The sequence below is a fragment of the Diaporthe amygdali genome, assembly GCF_026229845.1.
Source record: "Diaporthe amygdali strain CAA958 chromosome Unknown NODE_37_length_474048_cov_65_229390, whole genome shotgun sequence".
Classification (NCBI taxonomy): domain Eukaryota; kingdom Fungi; phylum Ascomycota; class Sordariomycetes; order Diaporthales; family Diaporthaceae; genus Diaporthe; species Diaporthe amygdali.
This window is the reverse complement of record NW_026517057.1, coordinates 220,906-247,683: the sequence shown is the minus strand read 5'-3', so window position 1 is coordinate 247,683 and position 26,778 is coordinate 220,906. Positions and strand designations below refer to the sequence as shown.

At 53.9% G+C, this 26,778-nt stretch overlaps 7 protein-coding genes across 7 annotated transcripts; 5 read left to right on the top strand and 2 right to left on the bottom strand.

The window, feature by feature from the left end:
• Window positions 1–1,972: 1,972 nt before the first annotated feature.
• Window positions 1,973–3,698, bottom strand: J7T55_002097 (cwfj domain-containing protein; the record flags this gene model as incomplete). Its single annotated transcript, XM_053133474.1, has 2 exons — window positions 1,973–3,620; window positions 3,682–3,698. 2 exons carry the CDS (start codon window positions 3,696–3,698, stop codon window positions 1,973–1,975), a joined length of 1,665 nt encoding a protein of 554 aa, XP_052988656.1.
• Window positions 3,699–4,494: 796 nt separating this feature from the next.
• On the top strand, window positions 4,495–12,447 carry J7T55_002096 (uncharacterized protein; the record flags this gene model as incomplete). The annotated part of the gene is made up of 2 exons (XM_053133473.1): window positions 4,495–6,920; window positions 6,987–12,447. The coding sequence occupies 2 exons, from the start codon at window positions 4,495–4,497 to the stop codon at window positions 12,445–12,447; spliced, it is 7,887 nt and encodes a 2,628-aa protein (XP_052988655.1).
• Window positions 12,448–13,035: 588 nt separating this feature from the next.
• On the bottom strand, window positions 13,036–13,644 carry J7T55_002095 (uncharacterized protein; the record flags this gene model as incomplete). Its single annotated transcript, XM_053133472.1, has 1 exon — window positions 13,036–13,644. One exon carries the CDS (start codon window positions 13,642–13,644, stop codon window positions 13,036–13,038), a length of 609 nt encoding a protein of 202 aa, XP_052988654.1.
• Window positions 13,645–14,611: 967 nt separating this feature from the next.
• Window positions 14,612–17,172, top strand: J7T55_002094 (uncharacterized protein; the record flags this gene model as incomplete). Its single annotated transcript, XM_053133471.1, has 2 exons — window positions 14,612–16,938; window positions 16,992–17,172. 2 exons carry the CDS (start codon window positions 14,612–14,614, stop codon window positions 17,170–17,172), a joined length of 2,508 nt encoding a protein of 835 aa, XP_052988653.1.
• Window positions 17,173–18,060: 888 nt separating this feature from the next.
• On the top strand, window positions 18,061–19,542 carry J7T55_002093 (uncharacterized protein; the record flags this gene model as incomplete). The annotated part of the gene is made up of 1 exon (XM_053133470.1): window positions 18,061–19,542. One exon carries the CDS (start codon window positions 18,061–18,063, stop codon window positions 19,540–19,542), a length of 1,482 nt encoding a protein of 493 aa, XP_052988652.1.
• Window positions 19,543–22,282: 2,740 nt separating this feature from the next.
• Window positions 22,283–24,684, top strand: J7T55_002092 (tp synthase subunit alpha; the record flags this gene model as incomplete). Its single annotated transcript, XM_053133468.1, has 7 exons — window positions 22,283–22,354; window positions 22,709–22,866; window positions 23,018–23,074; window positions 23,130–23,250; window positions 23,307–23,772; window positions 23,830–24,350; window positions 24,421–24,684. 7 exons carry the CDS (start codon window positions 22,283–22,285, stop codon window positions 24,682–24,684), a joined length of 1,659 nt encoding a protein of 552 aa, XP_052988651.1.
• Window positions 24,685–25,374: 690 nt separating this feature from the next.
• On the top strand, window positions 25,375–26,750 carry J7T55_002091 (carbohydrate kinase; the record flags this gene model as incomplete). Its single annotated transcript, XM_053133467.1, has 4 exons — window positions 25,375–25,462; window positions 25,578–25,675; window positions 25,800–26,534; window positions 26,619–26,750. The coding sequence occupies 4 exons, from the start codon at window positions 25,375–25,377 to the stop codon at window positions 26,748–26,750; spliced, it is 1,053 nt and encodes a 350-aa protein (XP_052988650.1).
• Between the last annotated feature and the right edge of the window lie 28 nt (window positions 26,751–26,778).

Sequence of the window (26,778 nt, the reverse complement as noted above, 5' to 3'; positions counted from 1 at the left end):
GGCGACCCGGAAGAAAGAACAGACGCACGAAGCAGAAGCAACGTGACGGTACCGGGAGAAAGGATCGCATTCGTGGGGAAGTTGACAGGCTGAAAATGCCGTCACACTGCCACTGTAGCTCCTTCGGAGCGAGAGGAAAGGAAGGCCTGAGGGTGCGAAGGTGTGCAGCCGGAAGATGTTTCTCGTTTCTTGTTGTGGAGTAACACTCAGACTGTAACACTGACCCTCGTCGTTCCTAATACCTTGTATACTAGCGATCTATCTGCTGCTACTACTGCCCACTGCTTACTGCTACCACCAGCTTTGTTGTGCGCACTCTTTGTGCCTCTCTTGCGCCCTCGGAAGAGGGAATCAACAGGTAGCTTAGGGGCAGCGAAGAGACGAAGCTCGTCAAGCCGTCTTTCTCATTCTTCATTTTCTTTTTTCTACTGTGTCAAAGGGACGAGACCTTCACTGGTTCAATCGTCCTGATATGTAAAGGGAGGGGAAACGGAAACTAGGAATCAAGAAGAAATCCTCCAAAGCGAGCCTTCCTCCCGTGTGATCTTCTGTCCGCTACTGACTGTTTGCCCCGTGCTCCGCGGATGTGACCGGTGCCTGAGCGGATGAAGTGATTGCCTCTGCCGATTGTGTTGCACGGCGGACGGATGTGGATGGGATTGTCTCTGATTCCATGCCGGTTCTGTGGCTGCAGTGCTAAGGTGGGTAAGGTGAGGTGAGGTAAGTCTGGTTGTTCTTGTTACGCAGCTAACTCTACATGGCTTGCATTTTGGGTAGGCTTGTCTTGTCTTTGACTCTGTACCTCTTCTTTTCCCGGCCTTCCCCAGCCTCCGTGGGCTGAAGGCTTGCCTTGGTCGATCACCCCTTCTGTGTTGTCCACGCGTTTGTCCTCGTCTTGAGAATGAGAGTAGATGTCCCATCCGGATAACGTCGGCTGTTCGTCCAGATGCGCTCACAGTGCTCATAAGCGTGATGCATTTTCTCATTCCGTGCCTCGAATATCCCCGATCTTTTCCCCGACCTCGCTTAATGGTAGGGTGTCATTCCGAGAACGGTCTTCCCCGGCCAGGAGTCCGCATTCCAGTCGGCCACGGTGACCACGAGGGCGGTGATGATCTTGTGGCTTGGGGCTGTTGTCTCGGACAATGCTGTGTTTTCTTTTTTTCGCCACGGCCCAGCTGGCCGGTGAACTCCCGGGTGGACACATGGCGTTGAGCTGGGGATTGGAGGGGCTGTGATGTGGTGGCTTAATGGCGGCTGATTCCTGTGCCTGTGGTATGGAGGCGTGCCGCGTCCGTCGGCTGGCCCACGCGGCTAGGGGCGATCGAGGTCCTGTTTAAGAAGGGTCTCAGGGAGGCTCGACGGCGCTCATACTTGCACTGTTCAATGCGATGACTGCATAGCTAGTCTTGTAATGGATAGTGGAGAAATCATTGCTAATAATGTTTTGAATACTATGCATCTTTCTGCATAAACTATAGACTCCGCGTCTCCCTAAAAACGAATTGCAAGGGTATCTTAAGCTCTCCCACGATAGATGGAATGAAGCCATGTCTTTTTCTTGCACCATCATATCCTAATCCCAAGTAATAGAACATGGCTCCCAAAAAAGCAGTCCCCCAACTTCATTAGCTCCTTGGCCTGCTCAGTGCTCTGAGTGAAGATATGAGCAAGCCTTGTCGTGGGGAGATCAGAGGGAATAACGACGTAGTCGCCGCCCACAGACACTCGGGTGGCTGGGCCGAGTGCCCGGGGACCTGCGCACGCCATACTTGGGCGGTGCGCATGAGCTGTCCCGCTGCTTCGGCCGGGGCGGACTCTGAGGCACTGAAGCTACTTGGGTCTTTGCCATAGCCGGCCCCTTCGAACTTGCCTCTTCGCCGCTGACATCGAGCATCACTGCGTCATGCGACTGGGCGGCAGGAGTGTCAGCACTGGGGAGTGACGGACAAACGGCGGGCGGCGAGGGCTCCTAGTCCATCAGCGTAAAGTCCCACGGCTTGAAGATCGCTCGGAACTTGGCCGCGTCGTCCGTCTCCTCCTGCTCTGTCTGCACCCAATCCCGCCAGTTCATCCGGCCCTCCAGGCCCATCAGCTTTGCCGCTACCTTGCGGGGGTACTGCAAGTCGAAGCGCACGTTCTCGTCGAACCGCATCAGCAGGCTCTTGCTGATGATCTCCCCGCCGTCTTGACCGCCCTCGCCCTCGTCTTCGCACCAGATCCAGATGCGGAGGTAGTCACCTGGCACCTCGTCGCTGATGCCAAAGTCCTTGACTGCGAGGCCGGGCAGGCTCAGGTTTTCCGCTTCTACGCGGAATGCGGCTTCCACCAAGCCCTTCTTGACCAGATCTCCAGGTATGGGCATGAACTGCCAGTGGGCGTGGATACCCCCAATCTTGTTTATCTCCCACGTAATGGCGCCAAGCTTGTGGTTAGACTTCTTAGATACGGTCGCCTGAAGGGCCTCTCGGAACCGTGACATCTCTTTGAATGTACGGTCAGCGGTGTCCTGGCCCATCGCAGCGCGACTGATCGAGGATACGTGCTCCTGCGGGGCGATGAGCACGTGGGAAGGGTGCTTGAGGCCGTCCTTGACGAACATGTCTGGCGTTGGGAGGGGACCCCTGGCAGTAGCAAGGTAAGTGTCCTCTCCCACGGAGCAGATCATGTGGCTCGCCACGTTTTCGCTGGCCAGGCAAAGCCAACAATTCTCGGGACCGGGCGGTGGCATTCGCTGGCCCCGGCCACCTTTGCGGTAGCGATTTGGTCGGTAGTTGTCGTCCTGGCCGTTGGAGAAGCGAGAAAAGCCGTCGTCCGATGGGGCGGGGCGCTTCTTGGAAAGGTCGGCTCGAGATAGAAAGGGAGAGACCGTGCTGCCCTGTGGGAGAGTTCCGGTCGAAGGCGTCAGCGAGAATGCATACATCGCTTTAGCCTTTTCGGTGTTGCCGAACGGCGCCATAGAAATGAATCGCGTGACTTCGGTGTCGACCTCCGAGGATGCATCTTTGGGCGGGTGGAAGAAGGGCTCTCGTTCATAGAAGAATGTCGAGTGGGAAGGAGCAAAGTGGTAGCGAGGCTTGAGGGCTGCACAAAGATCTGCAATTGCATCGCTTGTAACAACACTGGATGTGTCGAAGGGTAATGCGACTTTTGATCCATTCCAAATCGTGGATGGCCACATAGCTGTGAGCAAAATGTCTGCCGAGTTGGCGCCGCGCAAAGCTTTGGCGTCGTCTGGTGTGTGGAAGGGAAGGTGTTGCTCCTTGGACTGTCCGCCCACAATCTCTGGATCCAGAACGCCGCCCAATGTCGCTATGCGTACACCCTCTGACGTCTTAGTGACCCCGCGCTTGTTCAGGTAATGTAAATTCGGGCAAATCTCCTCGTCGTTGGTGATCTTCTCGACGATTCGACCAGGCAGTGCGTGGGTTCCGACGGTGAAGTACGTCGGGAGGGGCACTTGTGTCTTTCCGGACAGCAAATCGGTGACTGAGTCGTCATCTTCGGGACCGAACAGGTTTCCTGCGACTAGGGCGAAGGAGAAATTGTTTTTGGAGTGGAGGGTGGCAAGCTTGGCGAAGGCAGACTGCAGTTGGCCATTGATGTTACCAATGACGAATCTAGGAAAGGGTTTGCGTCAGAGGGGTCAGAAAGGGAAGCAGCAGGGAGAATGAAGCTTACATTTTCGGTGCCGCCATCGTGAAGCTGTATTCGTGAGCCTCGTGCCAGCTACTGCAAGGACGTGGCGACTGGTACGAATCGCTTTCCCAGCTAAAAGAAAATCGAAGTTTGCAACCGGTTGGACCTGAAGCCTGAGAAGATAAGTACGGAAGGAAAAGCTAGGTTAAGCGTGGTGGGCGGGGCGCCAAGGGTCCGGCGCATCTCTGCTCTCTGAGGTTGAGGTTGAGGTTGAGGCTGTCGCAACTTCAAAAAGACGTGAGCTCCCACAGCTCCAAGCCTTATAAGCGACTGACAGTGGCAGGGAGCTCGAGCCAAATTTAAGGTTATCTTAGCGCAGCCTTCACTCAGCCCGCTTATCGCCCCACATGCACCCTTGCATTCTTATCGTTATCGGGGCGACTTTCTTCAAAAAATTCCTGAAGTGCAGACCCGACTTGCGCAAGAATCCAAGAATTGCCATGCGCCTTCACCCACCAGCCATGCGCACACACAACAAGTGACCGACCATCCCAGGGACGACCATTCAACTTCGATTATCCTAGTGTTGGCTGTCCCAAGGCGATTATTCCAGGCCATTATCCCACGATCGGTCATTCCACGGTCGACCAATCCACAGTCGCTTGATCCCAGGGTCGTTTATCGCACGGGTAATTGACCTATAGTAAGTTATTCCTCAGTCGCAAATCCTATATTTGGTTATCCCATAGCAAATCATCCCGCAGTTGGTTACCCCTTCCCACAGAGGAGGTCAAATTGCCCATGTCGCCCTTCCTCTTCTCTGTAGGTAATGCTAACCATCGAAGGCCAACCAGGATGCCGGCTACAATATCAGGTCGGGTCGCGAAGACCCGCAAGACCACGCCGCACCAAAAGAATCACCGCTGGGAGTCGTTCTCGACGAAGATTTCCAAATTAAACTCCCTCGATCCTTTGCGTAAAGTGCGCCGCCACGACCTCGACGATGAAGACCTCTCCGCGACAACCTCCTACCTCCGCAATGGCGTCGTCAAGTGGGCCGATCTCAACATATCAAAGTCGTTCACCGACTTCAAGAGGGAGATCATGCCTCTGTGTGAGACTCTCCCGCAGATCCTCCATTTTCAGGACAAGATCATGGACCTCTTAGCGACATACCTAAGCGCGCAGGATAGGGAAGCCTTGGAACCTCTGCTAGACCTCTTGACAGCCTTCGCCCATGATTTGGGCATCAGATTCGAACAATACTACCAGAGAAGCCTGGAACTCTTGGTTGCCATCGCTGGCAAGCCGCAAGATGTGGACGTCATCGAGTGGACTTTTGGAGCATTTGCATGGCTTTTCAAGTATCTATCAAAATTGCTGGTACCGGACCTATTACCGACATACGATATGCTGTCGGGCCTGTTGGGGAGAAAAAAACACCCAGTTCACATCAACAGGTTTGCTGCCGAGGCTATGAGTTTCCTGATCAAAAAGGCTGCTGCGCCCTCCAACCGCCAACATGCTCTACCTCGGATCATTGGACATGTGAGGGATGATATGCAGGATTTGGCTAGGGCTGTGGCAGGAAAAAGCCAGAAAAACGAAGGGGACGTGGCCGAATACGAGATCGAAGCGGCCTACAAGACCAAGCAGGTTGAGGCGTACCGAGAAGGAATCATGATCATGTTCTCGGAGGCGATGAAAGGCCCTGGCAGCACACTTCATTCTACGGCGCCCTACATCTTCGATGCTCTGCTCTCTTCTGTGCCGCCCAGGGAGCTCGAGGCTGGTAATTCAACGCCCTGGACGTCCGTTTGCTGTGGCGTTCTCACCAGCATCATCCATCATTCGACTGCCGAGTCATTCAAGGTGTTGACCGAATCGATCCTCGAAGCTGCAAAAACTCGAATAGAAGACAAGTCTCTGGACCATCCATACAGCATATCCTTTTTCACTCGCCTCTTTGGAATCATGGCCGGTGTCCGCAACGGCTCTAGGCTCAGTGATTGGGGCTCCATCATCAAGATGCTTGCAAAATTACTGCAGAAACTGTCGGATGATGCCGAGAACATTTCAAAATATGCTGGGTCAATAGTTTGGGATAGTGTGGTGGCAAACGCAGCTATTTGCTGGTCCCAAGCACCAATGGATGCGCTCACCCCTTCGTTGAACGACTTGAATAAGGCAATGACAGGCGAGCCTCTCATGCGGTGGTATATACCATTCTGCGGCTACCTGGCCGAAGTAAACGGAGCGAGGTTTCAGCGCTTATTCCAAAAATCGTTTCAGAAGTTTATTGCGGCACATTGGTCAGAATCTGGAAATGAGGAGCTCCTCTGTGTGCTGCTGCCGAAGTTGGTCAGCTGCGGCGCTTTACCTCCTGGCGGCAACAAAGACGCTTGTTCCCTCCCACAGTCATGGCAGGACCAGATTGTCAGCAAATTCGAGGAGTTGGGGAACACGCCATTCCCGGAAACCAACTCACATGGCAAGAATCCAGACGTCTGGAAGGATCATTGCTTGCCAAAGTACGCTGGCCTGCTCCGGGTGCTGAAGTCGACGAACGTGCATCCATCCACCAATGCCAGGCTAGCAGAGTTGTTGCTTAAGAAGCTCAAACTCGCTTTGCGGCCATCTGAATCTCTCGCGACTGAGGAAACTCGCTTTCTTGTCACGGAAGGATTTCTTGCATATCTACGCATGAGTAAAGCGTCGGGTTCTGTCGATGGATCGCTCAGCCCGTTACTGAGAGCTGCGGCACCCCGCTTCTGTCGCATCCCGTCTTTCCTGCAAGCTTTATTGCGATACGAGAAGGAGATGAACGCCGCGCAAGGTCCCCGTAGCAAGGAAGCCGTCATCTTTGAGGAGGACCCCTTCATTCAGTCACTCGTCAACAATCTGGCCAACTCGTCTCGACCACTCCGAATTGCGTCGTTGAAGGTATTCGAAGTACTACCGTCCACTCCAGACCAGGAGTCTTGTCTCACAACCATGATCTCAGTCGAGGAGCTTCCTCTGGACCACAATAGCCCTCGAGCGATTGCAGTCCATCTGCGACGGCTTGCTCAGTCCTACTCCCATCTCGATGAGAAGTCATGGTTACGGCACGCCATTCCGGCGTTTCTTTTTGGACAGCTCACTGTGCGACTCGCCCCCATTTGGGATGACGCTGTCGATGCGCTCAAGCAGATAGCACAGGAAAAATCAGCCGGCGAAGCCATCTTCGATCGTGCATTTGAGTGGCTTCAGATCCCTTCGCCGCGTTGGACACCGCCGCAGTTGGTATCGAGCGAGGCTAAAGGAACAGTTTCGGATTTTGAATGCTCGAATCTGAATGATTTAAGGAGCCAAGCTGGCGGAATAAGTGAAGCGTTGAATGCGTCCTCGAGTATCTTGCTGCGAAGCCTTGAAGAGGAGCAAGATGTGCCTCCTGATCATGTTGCCAATGCGAGGGGTAAAGCTCTCAAAGTGCTCTCCGGAATTCCCTCCTTGGCAGAGAAGAGATCAAGAAAAGTTGTGCCGTTTTTGCTGTCTTTGGACGAATCACATATACCTTCATCTGAGGATGAAGACGAGGACAAGCTGTTACCCAAAGACGATTTCTGGTCTTTACCGGACCGGAAAGCTCTAATCAGTGTCTTCGCGCAATGTGGCAACCCGAAGGTTCTCTACAAAAGTGCGGACGTCTACGGTACACTCCTCGGCCTTCTGGCGAATCGCGACATCGAAGTTCAGAAGCTCGCGTTGAAGGCTGTATTAGCCTGGAAACAGGACGGCGTGAGGCCTTACAGAGAGAATTTGGAAAATCTCCTGGACGACGCTCGCTTCAAAAATGAGTTGACGGTCTTTTTGCAAGACGAAAATCTGATCAGGGAAGAGCATCGAGCAGAGCTCATGCCTGTGCTTTTGCGTATTCTTTACGGCCGGGCGACGTCTAAGAAGGGCGCTTCAAGTGGTCGGAATGGGCTTCATGCAACTCGTCTGGCGGTGATTCGAAACCTGTCTCTCCAAGATGTTGGAGGATTCTTGGACATCGCACTTGGCAACCTCCGCGATATTCGCATTGTAGATGCGTCGGGGCTCAAGCAAAGCCTGTTCGAAGAGGAGAGGATCACTGCCCGCAGAATGGTCGGATTTCTTCACATGGTTGATTCTATCATTAACGAACTTGGTGCAAGCGTTGAGAGATACATGGATCCTCTTATCAATGCTGTGCTGTACTGTTTGTTCTCAGCTTCTCGCAACTTGCATCAAGCAGACCGAAATGATGAGGAAGCAGATGATGACGCCAGTGTCGACGAGAACAAGGCAGGCAACGCTTCCCTGTACAGGGTCGCCAGAACGACGTCGTTGAAATGCCTTTGTGCTTTGGTCAAAAACAATCAGAATTTCGATTGGGTCCCATACCAGGAGGCAATCGTTACGGAAATCGTGACACCCAGTATCGAACAGCCGATTGGGGAGATGGCACAAGGCATTTCTTGGTCCTGGAAGCTGTTGGACACTTGGTCTTTGTTGCCACGGACAGCGCCTATTCTCGCAATCAACGACAATGTTATGTCAAAGATCGCAGATTGCGTTGGATTTGAGAAGAGCAAGAACGAAGTACGGATCTTCGCACTCGGAATTGTGCGGAATCTCGTTAAGCTTGCTCAAGCCCCAGAGACAGGATCCGAGTTTGACGGTCTCGTCAAGGCGCAGTTGCTCGACCCCAACGCAGACAAGATTCTTCATGTGATCGGAGACTACTTACACGTCGGACACGATATAGACATCCGAGTTTTGGAGGCTTGCATTGACACTGTGGTGGAGCTTTCATCTGTTGTTGATGGCTCACGAAATGCCCGCAGTCTCGTCGACATATCAACACACTTATTGAACCAGCCCGCGAGGCGTGTGAGCCCGAAAATCAAGGGATCGCTGCTTCTGATTCTGGAGCATTACGTCGTTGTCGATGATATCCACAACGACCCGACCCTGAAGAAAAGCGTGTATAGAACGCTGTCAGTTTTGTTCAGCTTCTTCAAAGACAAGCGAAACAGAGAATCACTGTCAAACGTCCTGCTCGCCTACGCTACACGCGATTCTACGGTGCAGAATGTTGCTCAAATCTGCGTGGACCTCAACTCTTACGTTGCAGAAAGGTTGGACGAACCAGACTACGACCGCCGTCTAGCTGCTTTCAATTCTATCACCCAGAGAGACACGGCCTTCACCATCGAGCAATGGATACCGTTGATACACAACGCGATTTTCTATATTCCCCATGACGAAGAATTCGGAATTCTGTCATCCAATTCAGTGGATGTGTTGTGCAAACTCGTCAATGCTGCCGCAGAAGCCTGGAGCACGGAGACACAACCAGCGTATATGGAGCTCCTAAATGAGAGCGTTCTTCCAGCAATCCATGCTGGCGTCAGAGAACCATCGGAGACAGTTCGCCGTGAGATAGTCAGATTACTGAGCCATACAGCCAGCAAACTCGGCGACTGGCCTTCGGTCAGCGACCTGTCCGTGCTGCTTCCAGCAAATGACGAGGAAACCAACAAAACTTTCTTCGTCAACATTCTGACTCCTTCCGTTTCAAAGCAACTGCAGGCTGTCCAGACACTAAGCTCCGCCAACGCGCGCAACGAGCTCAACAGCAAGAACATCAGTCAGATTTTCCTGCCACTGTTGGAACACTTCATCTGGGGCCGCGCCGGAGCCGACGATCACGGGCTGGGTGCTCAGGCCGCTGCCACGATTGCCAGTCTTGCTGGGTCCCTTGAGTGGTCTCAATACAGAGCAACGCTGCGCAGATATATCTCGTATCTGACGTCGAAGCCCGAACTCCACAAGCAGGTAATTCGTCTTCTTGACAAGGTCGTTGACACGCTCGTCTCAGCAGTCGAAAGTTCCAATGAGACAACGATGGAGGTGGATGAGGTCGAAGTGACAAAGCGTCGTCTTGCTCGGTCATTGCCCGCTATGGAGAAAGTGGCCGAAGAATTCACAACAAATTTCACGCCGCCTCTACTGGAGCACTTGAAAGACAAGGACGAGGAGACTGTAAGCGCAAGAGTACCAGTGGCAGTCATTATCGTGAAACTTCTCAAGTTGCTACCGGACGAGACTCTCAGCCTGCAACTCCCAAATGTCTTGACCGACCTTTGCCACATTCTGAGGAGTAAGGCTGTGGAAGCACGAGACATGGCGCGGGCCACCTTGGCTAAAATTTCTTGCATTTTGGGGCCACCATCCTTCGGTTTCATCCTCAAAGAACTCCGTGGGGCCCTGAAGATGGGAACGCAACTGCATGTGCTGTCGTACACAATGCACACTCTTCTGTTGGCCGTTACACCTGAATTCGAACAAGGAGACCTCGACTATTGCTTGGATTCGATGGTTGCAGTGATCATGGATGATATCTTCGGAATCAGCGGCCAAGAAAAGGATGCAGAAGGTTACGTGAGTAAATGGAAGGAAGTCAAAAGCAGCAAGAGCCAGGACAGCATGGAGTTGATTGCCTCGACTGCTTCCATCACTCATCTCGTGGAGCTCGTCAAGCCCCTCCAAGCTTTGCTGCTGGAAAAGCTTGACCTTCGTACAGTGCGCAAGATCGACGAATTGTTGAACAGAATTGCATCTGGGCTGCAGAAGAACCCAGCAGCTGATAGCAGAGACACGCTGGTCTTTTGCTACGAGGTCATCCAGGAAGTTTACAACAGTCGTAAACCCGAAACCGAGAAGAAGATCGATCCAAAGCTGAAGCGGTATTTGATACAGAGGGGGGCCAAGAGGGAAGACCGCGGCGCAGCAAGCAAGTACACGCACAAACTGACGCGTTTTGCCATTGACATCCTCAGGTCTGTTCTGAAGCAGCGCGAGAATCTGCGGACTGCAAGTAACATCAGTGGCTTCATCCCAATGGTCGGTGATGCTATTGTGGCCGGTGAGGAAGAAGTCAAGATTGCTGCCTTCAAGCTTCTCACTATCCTGGTCAAGGTTCCATCTAAGACCAATGAGCTCAATGACTTGTACAAGGTCGCTTCGAAGGATGCTCTGAAGTGTATCTCCCAGTCAACTTCTACGACTACTAGTCTGGCTCAAACCGCCTTGAAGCTTCTGTCCGCCATACTTCGAGACCGGCGTGAAGTTGTTGTCAAGGATGCTGCTATCGACATGCTGCTGGGCAAGCTCAAAGACGATCTCACAGAACCGTTGTATCGCCATGTCACGTTCAGATTCCTGCGGTCGATTTTGGACCGCAAGATCGAGACTGCTGCAGTTTACGATACACTTGACTATGTCGGGACCGTCATGATCACCAATGATGACAAGGACACGCGGGACCTGGCTAGAGGTGCTTTCTTCCAATTCTTGAGGGAGTACCCACAGAAGAAGAAGAGGTGGGACAAACAGGTCGAGTTCATCATCGCCAACCTCAAGTATCCTCGCGAAGGTGGCCGAATCTCGGTGATGGAGTTGTTGTATCTGCTGCTTACCAAGTCCGCCACGGATATTGTCAAAGAAGTTGCGGGAAACTGTTTCTTCTCATTGGTTATCCTTCTCGGCGGCGACGAAAGCGAGAAGTGCCAGCTTCTTGCTGGTGTGCTCATCAAGGAAGTGTTTTCCAAAGCTGACCCAGCTCATCTGAAGTTGTTCTTGGACCGGATGCGGTTCTGGGCGACGAAGCATGACGATATCTCAGTGCTGAAACTAGGGTTCCAGATTTGGAGCCTTTATTTCGAAGCGTTGGAGCCAAGCGAGAAGGACAAAAAGGACGTGAAGATGCTCATTGGCAGCCTTGCGACTGTCTTTGCAGGCGAGCGCAACGAGGATTGGGAGCTTATCAACTCCGCACTGAATCTCGTACACGTTTTGATCGATAAGCACCCGGAGAGAATGCTTTCCACAGCCTCGGAGGAGCTATGGGCTGTTATCTTCCCATGCATGTCTCATGAACGTCCATCTGTTAAGCTTAATGCTGTCAAACTGCTGGCGACGTATCTGAATGATTTCGCCGGCAATGCTGCCATGCCGCCCAAGGAGCATTCAATCGTTGGAACAAATGGCCAGACGCTCGAACAAGAGAAAATTTGGCAGATTATCAGATTATTACTTGGGACTTTACGGGGTCTCGAGGTGGACGAGGCTCTGGCGCAGCAAAGTATTCAGATTCTCGTTCCCCTCACGCGTTTCTTGAACAACGCAGCAGCCGAGGATGACGGTGAGGAGTCCGACCAGGAAGAGGGCGAAGACGAAGATGAGGACGACTTCTTCAAGGACGGCGAAGAAGACAAGGAGGACAAGAAGCCGGGCACGATGACCATGCGCTATGTCTTCTCCCGCCTGGCTGAAGTCATCCGACGCGAGACACCTCCAAGGGCACCGGCGCTCGTCTCCAAGCTCGCAGCCGCCGAAGCACTAGACGTCCTGTGTGCCAAGAACGATGTGGCGACCCTCGAGCCGTCGATGCGCACCATCCTCCGGCCGCTGCGCAACCTCACGGACCCCAATATCCCGACGCCGTTCTCGACGGACGAGCTCTTCAAGTCGCGGTACGAAGACCTCAAGACGAAGGCGCGGCAGATCATGGACGCGCTGCAGGAGAAGCTGGGCACGGCCGAGTACACCAAGCAGCTGCTGGCGGTGGGCGAGGAGATCAAAGAGAGGAGGCTGCACCGGAGCAGCAAGAGGAAAGTTGAGGCGATCACGGCGCCGGAGAAGTGGGGCAAGGAAAAGAAGCGGAAGATGGATAGCAAGAAGAACAGGAGAAAAGCTATCGGGCTTGAGTATCGTAGTAAGCGAAGAGGATATTAGGCCCCACCTCGTGGCCATAGCTACTTAGACAGTCCAATGCAATTTTATATGCCGTGTTTTTGGGATGAACTTACTGTAGAATAACTTTCCTGGGAAATCGCGTATGGGATTGTCAGGACAACCTCTTATGGGATATTTCCCGACAGGATCTAGAACAACCTCCAGTGGGACAATCTCATGTGAGACAACTCGTGGGAGAGCCTGCGGTAGGACCGCCTTAGGATAACTCGGTGCAGAATAATCTACATGTGTTGTACGGAGAATCTGTAGCTTTGTATCTTAGTGGATATTTTACTCGACTTCTACACACTTCCGAGTACCTAGCAAAAGTTTGTAACTCTTGCAAGTTATGTCGCCCTCTTGCTAATTATTCTAATCCAAATGTTTGCGTGAGCCGGGTATCCCAAACGCCGATCAATGCGATCCGTAGTCGTACACAGCACACCTGCTTTTTACATCCAAACGTCTATCAGTGCCGATTTTTAGCCTCCTTTCCGGCCTCAGGTGAGTCGGGCTTGTCAAAGCTACACCGATACACCCGACGAGCTGATGCAATATACACCATATCCTACAGTAGTGCGAAGCGCCTTAAGCCTTGCCAAATGTTGACCCAGGCGCATCACCCTGCCCAGCATCTGCAGCCTCGCCCCTGGCCCTCGGCTTGGGGTCGTTGCCCTCGGACTGCCTCTCGCCCCTGCTGGTGGTGGAGCCGTCCTCCCAGAACTCGACGTCGCCGTCCTCGCCCAGGGTGCCGCGCTTGACCAGCTGGCCCTTGTCGCGCATGAGGTCCTCGACGGTGAGGCTGTGGTTGCCGAAGATGTTGAGGTGGTCACTGATGACGTGGCGGTTGCGGCACGAGGGGCAGGTGATGAGCACGGAGCCGTGGTGGTAGCCCTGCTTGGAGACGTTGTGGGCGGAGCGCGTGCCGCAGGGCACGCAGGTGAAGGTCAGCTCGTAGGTGGGCTGCTTGGGCGTGTTGGTGGTCGCGCGCGAGGATTTCGGGCGGGGCACCGAGTGGGCGAAACGTATTGTCGATGGTGTTCTCGCGGTGGGCAGTGGTAGTGGTGTTCGGCGAGCGGCTGGGAGGAGGAAGGATGTTTGCAGGGCTGGTCTCGGACTTGACGGTGGTGGTCTGGTGGATCTGGCGAATGCCCGAAGGCCTGCTGATGATAATGAAGAGATGCTCCTCGAGGCCATCTTGTTTGTCGAACTTAGGCTGAGCTGCAAGCTTGGGTTGGGTTGGAGGAACCTTGCGTTGTGAAAAGTGGATGTTATGGAGTGTATTCACAGTATGGTGTAGCTATCTCAGGTACACAAGAAAGTCGCGCCGCCTTGTCGCCCAGCCAAAGTTTTGCCAATGACGTTGCTTATGCTGTGGCAGGCAAAGAGCAGTCCTCTTAAACCCGACAGGGTGGAGCCGTTAATTGTCAGCCTCCAATTGCACAGCGTCGCGGGGTCCAGAATGTGATCCAAGACAATAAGCAATAAGCAGGTGAACCTCAAGATAGCGAGGTACTCTGTTCAGTATGGTCCTCACTGTGGGTGGCGAGTATCTGGGTAGCTGATAGAAGCTCCAAATCACCCCCACCTCGGCCAGAAGAAGCACCACCAGGGAGGGCCATGGATATTGTAATGCTGCTCTTCGTCTCTCGAATGGCCTCTCCCATGACGCCCTTCGAAACACTCATTTTGTCTGTCGCATTCTGACTTTGCCATGATCAATCCAGGGTTTTACTATTGTGCAGACCTTCCCCTTCTCCCTCTCCTTCCTCTTTCCATTCGGTGGGTCTTGCACTTGCATTGTGTCTATTCGCCGCTTTGAACTCTGGCCGGCCAACTACAACACCACAACCAAAACATCGCGAACCCAACCAAGACCCACCAGACCGCGGCCTACGACAACTTCACAAAGCCTTCCCTGGCCCATTCTGCCGCAGTCCGCTGCCATACAACTCTCCCTCCTGGTCTCATTGATCAGCACAGTCACAATGCATAGACCACAGGGCAAAATAAGGCCCCCAAGGAAGGTAAATCACCCTTCCTCGCCTGCCCTCTTCCGGGTCATGGATATATTTAAACCCATGCCAAACCCTTCTGCTCTTCTCTCCACCTTTCTGTTCCTTCTTTCCCAACCGTATCCCAAACCCTGGGTCAAGACGTCACCATGATCTGGCAAATCCCTTACCGCATCCGTCGTGCTAACGAGCGTCGTGGACAGCCTATCAACCATCCCCGTGCCGGCCTCAGCGACGAGCAAGAGTTCGAGGCCTGCTGGGAAATGCTCAACCAGGCCCTAAAAGACATCCACAATCGAGACGCCGGAAAACTATCCTTCGAGCAGCTCTACCGAGCTTCCTACAAGATCGTACTCAAGCGCCGCGGTCCGGACCTTTTCGAAAAGGTCGGTGCCTTCGAGAGGCAATGGTTCGCCGAGAAGGTCGTCCCGCCCATTTTCGACCTGATGGCCAGCCATATGGTCAGTCATGCTCTCGGTGAGATGCCTGGCACCACCGATAACGAGCGGCGAGAGCTGGGAGAGCGGTTCCTGAAGGGAATGCGCGATTCGTGGGAGCAGCACATGAGTGCCGTGGCTATGATATCCGACATCATGATGTACTTGGATAGAGGACAGACCCATGATACCAACCAACCCCAGCTCTACATGACCATACTTGGCCTCTACAGAGATAGCATCCTACGCCGCCAGTTCACCAACATCGATGGTCCCCTCAGCGACGTTATCAACGCCGTTGTTCTCGACCTCATCAACATGGATCGAAAGGGCGACGTTATCGACAAGAATCTCGTTAAGCGGCTGCTTCAAATGTACGAGCAGCTGGCAGAGACCGATGACCTGGCAGACGACGACCGCCTCTACCTCACCACTTTCGAACCAGCGTACCTCGAGGACAGCAAGCGATTCTACGCACAAGAGGTGGACCAATTGCTCCGGGAGGGTGATGCCGGCACCTGGTTGCGCCACACAAGCCGCCGACTGGTCGAAGAGGAAGATCGCTGCGAGACGACAGTGTCCAAATTGAGCCTCACGAAGATTGTGAAAGTTGTCGACGACGAACTCATCTCGAACCATCTGGATAGATTCCTGGCGCTGGAGGGTAGTGGCCTCCGCGCCATGATCGACAACGACCGTATCGAGGATCTCTCTCTTCTCTACAGGATCGTCGGCAGAGTCTCTGACGGCATTGACAAAGTCAAGAAGATCATGCAGGCTCGGATTGTCGAGCTTGGCCTGGAGATTGAGAAGGCTCTGAAGGATGCCAACTTCTCGGCGCAACAGCCCGGAGCAGAAGGAGAGGAGGCGGCAAAACCGCTCACTGGCTCAGCCCGCGTGACAGCCGCAGCCGTCAAGTGGGTTGATGACGTCCTCAAACTCAAGGACAAGTTCGACACGTTCCTGCACGGCTGCTTCCAAAGCGACAAGATACTCGAGTCCGCGCTGACTAAGAGTTTTTCCGAGTTCATCAACCTTTTCAGTCGGAGCTCCGAATTTGTGTCACTGTTCATTGACGACAACTTGAAGAACGGCATCCGAGGCAAGACCGAGGCTGAGGTTGATGAGAGCATGGAAAAGGCCATCGTACTCGTGCGGTTCCTCCAGGACAGGGACATGTTCCAGCGGTACTACCAGAAGCACTTAGCGCGCCGTCTTCTGCACGGAAAGTCCGAGAGTGAAGACGCTGAGAAGCAGCTGATCTCACGGATGAAACAAGAGATCGGCAGTCACTTCACACAGCGATTCGAGGGCATGTTCAAGGACATGGATACTTCACGAGACCTCACCACGGGATATCGAGACTACATCCGTGACCTTGGAGATATGGACCGCAAAAACATCGACCTCGGAATCAATGTCCTCACCAGCAATCACTGGCCTGCGGAGGGCATGATGCAGAAATCGCAAGATGGTCGTTTTATCGAGTGCAATTGGCCAGCCGAGATCAAGGGTCTTCAAGCTAGTTTCTTCAAGTACTATCTCACCGAGCGCAATGGACGGGTCTTGACTTGGGTCGGAAACCTTGGTACCGCCGATATCAAGTGCGTGTTCCCAAAGGTGCCTGGAAAGGAGACCGGGCCGCTGAGCAAGGACCGACGGTACGAGCTCACTGTGTCTACTCACGGCATGGTGGTGCTGCTGCTGTTCAACGATTTGCCAGACGGTCAGTCGCTCAGTTACGAGGAGATCCAGGCGCAGACCGATATCCCTCCCGGCGATCTGAACCGTGCTTTGGCGTCGCTCTCACTGGCTCCCAAGTCCCGGGTCCTGCTCAAGGAGCCCATGACCAAGACTATCAAGCCAGGCGACAAATTCTCCTACAACAGCTCTTTCGCCAGCAAACAGGTCAAGATCAGGGCGCCGATTGTCAGTGCCCAGTCCAAGGTCGAAGGTGACGAGGAGCGCAAGGAGACGGAGAAGAAGAACGACGAGAGCCGCAACCACATCGTGGATGCGGCGGTGGTCAGGATCATGAAGTACGTCCCACAATGTTTTAGTCTCACGTGGACAAAGCTAACAGATTAAACAGGGCCCGCAAAGAGCTTGCGCACAACCAGCTCATATCTGAGGTGGTCACTGTGTTGACTGGTCGCTTCAAACCTGACATCCCAATGGTCAAGAAGCGCATCGAAGACCTCATCGCACGCGAGTACCTCGAGCGTGCCGAGGACACGGACGCGACCCAGCAGAGATACCGCTACCTTGCGTGATCCACGACTGCTCATTTTGCCCGTGCATTCCGGGTCAGGCTTCTGCTGTACATATTACTTTTTTCTCATGACGAATGAAACGAGGCGAGGCGTCACGGAAGGACAGGAAGAGGAAAATTTCCATCACATTTCCAGCATGCCGCATCAGCGAAAAGAGCACGGAAGCTCCTGCATAGAATTTGATGCAAAAGATGAGTCTGGCGAGAATCCTCACTGGCAGCAGCAATTTTTTGCTTGCATATGCATGGCTTGGAACAAGGAGACGTTCCCAGGCCTGAGGTGGATCTTGCGACTCGGTAAATGGCCACACTGGCCCTATCTAGTTACCCCAAAACAAAATCAAAAGTCTTTTACTAGTGCTTCTTTTGTTCTTATGGTTCTATCGATGATTCAGCTCCTCCATGAACAGATGCGCGTCTTGTGTTTGTCGGACCTCATACGAGAGGCCCGATCACGTATGTCTGTCGGTCCGCCTGACCTCAACCAATATCTCGAGGTCAATGCCTTTGTTTCACAACCGGATGTTCATTGAGCTTTACTCCGCTATTCCCTCATAATGCCATTGTCTATGCGTACAACTGCATTGTGCTGGTCTAAGGAGTAGTAACTAGACGACAATGCAGGCTGTATAAAGGTTGGTTATGCGAAACATTCCCACTTACCCGTCTCGCTGGCATTTAACCCAAGCCGAAAGAATTTACTTTTTTGACCTATTCTTATATCTCCTTCGTGTCTAGACATTAAACCGAGTCCCGAGCAGACTGTACCGCTGACACACTATTCACTTCAAGCTTCGACAAAACACCATCATCAAAACACTGTATACTGTTGGAACCGTTCGAGGAGACCGAAGAGAATCTACATCCAACGCGGCATTTTACCCTCAACATGGCTCCTCAGTATAACTCGAGTGGAAGATCGAGTAGACCCACGGGCGGCACTCAAAGTGAGCGCGATCCTGCTAAGCAGTCGCAGTCTGAGACTAATTTGTCAAGTGGTGTTGTGCCCAGCCCGCCACGAGAAGCTGACCATCCTAACCGCGACTGGCGCGTCATCCAGCCAGACTCGTCGTATACGCCACATCAAGGCCCTTGGAAGGGGCGCATCATAACGCCCGGGATCGTAGGTGCAGTCCTCGCAGCGAATGATGACCACTTGGACGAGGAAGTTGCCAAAAAATCCGAAGTTGTTGTAGCCAACCAGACAAGTGATGCTCATACTGGCCGTGGTCGGTCGAGGGAAGAAATCGGACACCGTAGGACCGCAGGACATCAAACCGCTGTGCCACATCACACCAGATCTGCTACAACTAGCAATGTCTCTCAGAATTCCCATGGTGAGTCCAGCGCAAGAAAAAACTTTAATCCTCAGCGCGAGACCGGGATATCGCTGGATGGCTTCCCAAGTCGAAGCGTAGAAGAAGGCGGCGTCGGTGGGCTCTTCCACCACGATAGAGACGAGTTCAATGACAGCGCTGCAAGTGCCGCTGCCTCCACCTCCACGTCACTGCGGTCATCTGGTCCAAGTACGGACGAGGTGGTTTACACTGCACAGGCTGTCACCATCTGTCCCGCACGGGCGGGCCAGCGCCGCCGCGAGGAGGTTGACATGTCTCTGTTGCCATCATTGGCCGCTATTGACCGCATGGATAGGCTTATTAACGAGACTATCGGGGTTTGGGAGGACGCTCCCGTTGCGGAGCGGGAGGGCCAGCCTGACTTTCCAACGGTCGAGGAAGTGGATAAGCAGGTGAACGAGCGTGGCGATAGATTGCTGACTGGTATTAGGGAGAGAACCATCACTGCCCCAAACCGGGTCCCCATTGCGCCGTATACTCGAGTCGCGGAGGGCGACGCTCAGACTAACCCGTCATCTGACCTAGGAACCCATCATACACAGGAGACGCCTCATCCTTATGGGAGCCGTACCGACGCATACCCGAAAGACGGTGAGCAAGCCAAACGAAGACCTCCTTCCCCCACCCCCAGCGAGTCCAGCATCGCCGAGACGATATTCCACGTTCGGCGCCCCACGCCTCCCCCGTCCGAGACCAGAGCCGCGCCATGGCAGTCCAGCCGAGCATCCCTACCTAGCCAGCTGTCGCGAGAACGTGCGGCTGGCGGGTCAGATGGCTTGCAGCGGGGCGGCATGGGCCCGGCAACTGCGCTTCGTGATCAGCCGCCGAGTATCACTGACGCTGATCTCGACGCCAGGCGAGAGGATGTACCTGTGAGACTTCCCGAGGATGTGCCATCTGTGCTGGTCCCTGGTGGGTGGATGGGCTTGGGTGGGAGTGTTTCCACTGCGCAGGCAAGTCGTAGGCAGGATCGTGGTGTCGCTGACGGGAAGCAGGCGGGGAGAGGAGGATGAGAGGTGAGGTCCTCTGATTTTGTGGGTTGGATACTAATTCTTCAGGTTTGGGCAGTTTGCTTTGAGGAATCTGTTTTGCAGGCTGGGTGGCTATGGCATCTTGTGGCGTTTTGGGATTTTGGTGTTGTCTCTTGCTTGTCTTCACTGTTTCTCGGGGTCACTGCAGCAATTGGTTAGATAGTCTGACAAGAATACTTCTTCTTGTAGCTTTTTTGCTGTCTCGTGCCCGGTATTTACCATCTCTAACAGCTCAAGATTTATTCACGACAGGTCCAGGTAATCTCAATATCTCGAAGGCGAATGAAGACTTGCAGTGGAATGATGGCTGCAGATAATGAACTATTTGCTCCGTCCCAATTTCGACGACCCCATCACAAAAAAGAAAAGGAAGGAGAATACTGATACATAACGCACGCATATCAAGATATGTTTTCAATTATGTGTTATTGAAGAAATTGAACTCAACGCAGAACAAACGCCATGAGTACCACTGAGTCATATCGCAAACGGAGACATGAATAGTGTGATTTTCCTTGCGTTCCCCTTCCACCTGCGAGCAGACTCAACCCTAAAGGACGTACTAGATAAAAATAGAAGTCAGTATGCCACCTACCGATGATGTCTAAGGGAGAGGGAGCTTACCCCTTGTAACCAAAGTTGAGGCTGGCGGTATTGCATGTATGTAGGTTGAGCTTGCATGGTCTGGAGGTATTGATAGGTCGGGTAGACTGTAGACACGGCTGTGGCCGGAGTGGTGCCGCTGACGGGTAATCTGGCAAACCGAGTGGGATCTTGATGGTAAATGGTCAGCAAGTTACAATGTAGCAGTAACAATTGCGGATGATTCATGTCCCTCCAAGTAAACTACTGAAGGTTCCTTCGAGAACGACTTACAGGTACCAGGGATGGGGACTTGGTAGTAAGGCTCAGGCCACTGATACGGCCGAGTCAAGAAGCAGTTGGGCATCTTGAGTAGTGTGTATGGCTGTTGTAGAATCTGAAGCTGGTGGAGGTCTCTTGAAGTGTGCCTGGCAAGAGTTATGGGAAAGAGGGAACATGAGTATTGAGGTATGAGCTCGGTATTTATATTCCAAAACTGCCACTGATCTGGCGTCCATAAGTAATCCATCGTTTCTGTGAGTAGAGGCTGCAATGGAGTGTGGTGTATTTGTGTGACGATGTTGGTTTCCTGACTGAGGAGAATTATTGTCCGAGTCCCCAAGCGAGAACAACAGACCGAATGCTCAGTCGAGTTTAAAACTATATTGGAGTGTTCACTGCTTGCCCTTTCAGTGTGACTTGGTAGCAAGCCTTGACGTACCACAGGCCCTAGCTTTCAGGGCTCGAGCAGCAAACATCATTTTATGTGTTCCTAGGTCACTCAAACATATGACACAGACTCGACTTGTGACGAAGCATTTCTTCTGTTTGATCAAGCCCATACTCGAGAGCATAGATCACGAGGCCACAGTTTCTCAGTGTCCTGGATAGCAGAGCTTGTGCGTTGAACATGTATTGTCACATACACTTTTGGAATGACACCGCCGCACTCTCAAAAATCGTAAAACGTCATTGCAGAGTCTTCTATAGCTTATTTACTTCCCTGTATAGAAGGGTATCAATAGGAACTTATCCCACTGGAGGCCACCCCACTGGAGGTTATCCCACTGGAGATTATCCCATAAGACGTTATCCCATAAGACGTTATCCCATAAGACGTTATCCCATAAGACGTTATCCCATAAGACGTTATTCCATAAGACGTTATCCTATAAGAGGTTATCTTTCAGAGATTATCCTAGAGGAGCTTATCCCATAAGAAATTAATCAATAGAAGGTTATTGATCAAGGTTTTGATTTACAGAAAGTTATGTTGTAGGATATTATCTTGAAGAAGGTTATTCCAAAAGAAGCCATCCCCTACAGGAGGTTGAACCTAAGAGATTCCTTTCTTATTTGTCGTGATACTGTGGCTGCAAAGTGGACACCCGAGCTTAAGCTCGTTGTTCACTCATGACCATGCATATTCATCGCCCTAAATTTCTCTAAGCAGAGATGTATGAAGGGCTGTATACTGCGATACTATCCCCCTCACTCGGTGGAGTCGAGGAGCTGCATTCATTCAGAGACGCCGAGATGGATGTGAGCAGCTGACAGCAGAGCCTGGTGAATGATCTGTGCACTGCCTCATGAGTTGGTGGGGTTGACCAGAGTAATGAGATAACATGTACTCCTGGTGGAGCCGCTCAAGATGGCTTCACTGTATTGCGATGAGGTGGTTACGGTCAGGCTCAATGCTGAACAGCGCAGGGCAGGGCAGGGCAGAACAGAGCAGAGCACCCGTTTGGCCGTCTTACCCACACAAAGCAGCTTGCTCCCGCCCACCAAGGGCTGAAGCTCCTCCCTCATCGGTGATACGGTGGACGCAGGGTGGCCCGTGCCCCGTCCCGGTTGAGGTAAGCCTTCTTTTCCCTCGCTGCCCTGTTTCTCCCGAGTGGGGCTGTGATTGGTCGCTTCAGGCTGGCCGAGCTCCACCGTTGGCTAGCGGCTGGGTGAGCGAGGAGGTCCGGAACGGAACCTGGAGCGCTGGCACTTCAATTTTCTCAATTCCCTCAGTAGGACCTTTCCACGTCGTCAACCACCACCCGACCTCTGCCATCAAATCTCCTCTCCACACAATTGCAAGCCAATTGCAATTGTCTTCCCTTTTCTTTTAGGCACTCTTGCATCCTCTTTCACAATGTTCCGGAACGCTCTCCGACAGAGCACCCGCGCTGTCGGCGCCCTCTCTGCCACCAGCAGAATCGCCGTCGTAAGTCTACGCACAGCTTAACGACGCAATGTTTTCGCCCCGGCCGCCCGATCCCTCGCGCCCCCAATCCATCGCCAGCCCCATCCAGCCGCCCTCTGCTCGCCGCGCCTGCATTGAGCATCTTCAATTGAGCTTCACCAAGCTGTGCGGCCGATGCGCGAGGGCTTGTTGGGAGCTTGTTGTGGCCGAGCTGTTGGCCCTGCCGAGCTCTCCCAGAAGCTGGGGTTTGGGGCTGGGGTTGGATCGGCACAGGGCACTTGACTGCCACTTGGGGTCGGGGATCTAGTCGCAGCCCAAAACACCACCACTCTCGGATCGTCGGGCTAACCATCCTACTTTTTTCCACCACCACAGGCTCGAAGCGCCGCCCCCGCCGTTGCCTCCGTGCAAGCACGCACCTACGCCGATGCCAAGGCTACTCCCACCGAGGTCTCCTCCATCCTCGAGCAGCGTATCCGCGGTGTCCAGGAGGAGGCTGGTCTCGCCGAGACTGGTCGCGTTCTGTCTGTCGGGTATGTTGAAACAGGAATCAAATCGCACCTTCAATATGCGCTGGCACATTTCCCGACGTCGCCATCGCCACGGCCCCAACCGGGAAAATGGAGATTTGCGGGCGTGTATGTGTCAATGGAGGAATCTAGCAGCTGACAGGTAGCTTCACAGTGATGGTATCGCCCGTGTGCACGGTCTGGCCAACGTCCAGGCCGAGGAGCTGGTCGAGTACGTTGTACCCGGATATTCCACGCCGCTTGATCGCGATTAACATGAGATGCAGGTTCGCCTCTGGCGTCAAGGGCATGTGCATGAACCTCGAGGCTGGCCAAGTCGGTGTTGTGCTCTTCGGTTCCGATCGTCTCGTCAAGGAGGGTGAGACCGTCAAGCGTACCGGCGAAATTGTATGTTGTGATATTCTGCGAGACCCTTCAATTTCCCGCTTGCTGACTTCTGCAAGGTCGATGTCCCCGTCGGCCCGGAGCTGCTCGGCCGTGTCGTCGACGCCCTCGGTAACCCCATCGACGGCAAGGGACCCCTCAACACCAAGGAGCGATCCCGTGCCCAGGTCAAGGCCCCTGGCATTCTGCCCCGTCGCTCTGTCAACCAGCCCGTACAGACCGGTCTCAAGTCCATCGACGCTATGGTTCCCATCGGCCGTGGCCAGCGTGAGCTGATTATTGGTGATCGTCAAACCGGAAAGACTGCCGTCGCTCTGGATGCCATCCTCAACCAGAAGAGGTGGAACAACACCTCCGACGAGACCAAGAAGCTGTACTGCATCTACGTTGCCGTCGGCCAGAAGCGATCCACTGTTGCTCAGCTTGTCAAGACCCTGGAGGAGAACGACGCCATGAAGTACTCCGTCATCGTTGCTGCCACTGCCTCCGAGGCTGCTCCTCTGCAATTCTTGGCTCCTTTCACCGGTTGGTCTAATCCACTCTGGCGACATTCTACGCGATGCTAATTCACCCTGATATCAGGTGCGTCCATTGGTGAGTGGTTCCGTGACAACGGCCGCCACGCCCTGCTCGTCCTCGACGATCTGTCCAAGCAGGCCGTTGCCTACCGTCAAATGTCTCTGCTGCTCCGTCGTCCCCCCGGACGTGAGGCTTACCCCGGTGACGTCTTCTACCTGCACTCTCGTCTGCTCGAGCGTGCCGCCAAGATGAACGACAAGCACGGTGGTGGCTCCCTGACTGCCCTGCCCGTCATTGAGACCCAGGGTGGTGACGTGTCTGCCTACATTCCCACCAACGTCATTTCCATCACCGACGGACAGATCTTCTTGGAGGCTGAGCTGTTCTACAAGGGTGTCCGACCTGCCATCAACGTCGGTCTGTCCGTGTCTCGTGTCGGTTCCGCTGCCCAGCTCAAGGCCATGAAGCAAGTCGCCGGTTCCCTGAAGCTCTTCTTGGCCCAGTACCGTGAGGTCGCTGCCTTCGCCCAGTTCGGTTCCGATCTGGATGCCGCCACCAAGCAGACCCTGAACCGTGGTGAGCGTGTAAGTAGCCCCGTTTACAGCCGCGAAAATATCGGAGTTGTGCCATGACTAATAACACCGCAATCTACAGTTGACCGAGCTCCTGAAGCAGAAGCAGTACTCTCCCATGGCCGTCAACGAGATGGTTCCCCTTATCTTCGCTGGTGTCAACGGCCACCTCGACTCCGTCCCCGTCGACAAGATTCTCCAGTGGGAGGCTGACTTCCTGTCCCACCTGAAGACCAACGAGTCCGACCTGCTTGCCACCATTGACAAGGAGGGCGCCCTCTCCAAGGAGCTTGAGGGCCGTCTCAAGGATGTCATCGTCAGCTTCACCAAGAGCTTCGTGGCTTAAATTGTCCGCTCCAGTGCAAGGCAACGAGACCGACATATATGCTAGGAGAGGGTAGAGTTTCAAGCCCGCGTCGAGTGGAGGAGGTGGCCGCCTGAATCGTGTGTCTACGTCTAGAAAGGGGGGCCTATCCCATTGGGTGCTGGGAACTGAGAGATGAAATGGTTTTTGGAGAGGGTCATCTCCGGTCAATCCATTGTAAAATAGAGCCGTGACCAATCTAGCACTCAATTTTTTTTGTCCACATTTTCGCCGTGCCGCTACAGCCTCAGTCTATCTGCCTTGGTGTCTACGGTAGCTAAATTGATTGCACGCCAAATACAGGAACATGATTCTGCCGCATGGGCTCGTAGAAAAAGCTCCGGCGAGCTCTGCGGGTGGTCATCGTTTTGCGCCGGTAACGGTGACATCATCATGGTCCACAAACAACTCTTATACCCTCATGTTGACCTAACCACTGCTAAGTCTGCTTGGTCATTAGTCTCACTCTTTGAACGCGATAATTTTACTTTTTGCCGCTTCTTTAAGCCGTCATTCATCAATTGGGCCATCATTTCCCTGTTCATCACCAGGACATCGACACGACAGCAGCTCATAACCCCGCTGTCGGACTTCAACTTTGGCCCAAGGGAATCTCGCGCCACTCACCACCAAGCTTTATATAAACGCCAGTGACGAGGCGTGAAGCTACACATGGAGGCTGATATGTCATCCGCAACCAAGGAGATCCTCGGCCGCGTGCGGCAGCTGGTCCCGCCCATGCTGGATCAGTTCCACAAGGGTGAGTCGCCCGAGACCGCCGGCTCCGGCTGAGCTTCGGATGGGGCCGTGGGGAACGACGGTATCAGAGTCCCGGGAACCTGGAATCTGAGGCTGATGATGTAAATGAAACACAGGGCAGCTGGGCCGTATCGGCGTCATTGGTGGCAGCGAGGACTACACAGGCGCACCGTACTTCTCGGCTATGGCCAGCGCACGGCTGGGATGTGACATGGTATGCCTCCTCACAGCCCTCCCCTATCCTACTCCCTTAGCACACTTCGAGGGTTGGATAGTCTATCTAGGCGGTCTACACTGGGTGATCTAGTTTACTGACCGCAGCATCCGCACGCCTACAGTCCCACGTGATCTGCACGCCCGGCGCAGCGTCCGTCATCAAGACGTACTCGCCCAACCTGATGGTGCACCCACTGATGCGGCAGAGCCCCAACCCGCAGTCATCAGACCAGTCGGCGTCCGACGAGCCCGCCGAAAAGGTGGCATCGCGCATCATCGACATGCTGGCGCGCATCCACGTGCTGGTCATCGGGCCCGGGCTGGGCCGCGACCCGCTGATGCAGGACACGGTGGCGCGGGTGGTGAAGGCGGCGCGCGAGAAGGGCACCCCCGTGGTGCTGGACGCGGACGCCCTGCAGGTCGTGCAGAAGCAGCCCGAGCTCGTGCGCGGCTGGCCGCTCGCCGTGCTGACGCCCAACATCGTCGAGTTCGGCCGCCTTTGCAAGGCCCTCGGCGTCGAGGAGCAGGTCCAGAAGGCGGCCGAGTCGGCTGGCCAGGGCGATGAGAGCAAGAAGGAGACGGCCAAGGTCGAGGCGCTCGCGCGCGCGCTCGAGGGCGTGACGATCGTGCAGAAGGGCTTCAACGACTTCATCTCGGACGGCGAGACTACCCTCACCGTCGACCTCCAGGGCGGCAAGAAGAGGAGCGGTGGGCAGGGTGACACGCTCACCGGGAGTATTGCTACGTTTTTGGGCTGGAGGACGGCGTACCTCGACGGTCTCTGGGACCACGGTGGGAAGCTAAATGAGAAGGAGCTTGTGCAGCTGGCGGCTTTCGGCGGTGCTGCCGTAACGAGAGTAAGTCCTAACCACCCACCTGTCCCATCACCTACCCACAGGATCAAGATAGCAGTAGACTAACCGAAAGTTTTCCTTGCAAAGGAGTGCTCTCGGCTCGCCTTCAACAAGAAGGGCCGCAGCCTGCAGGCTAGCGACCTGACGGACGAAGTACACACAGCCTTCCTCAACATCTTCGGGCAGGAGGATCCGGATGCTGGAGGAGCCAAGCTATAGAGCAGCAAACACTAGCTAGAACATTCTG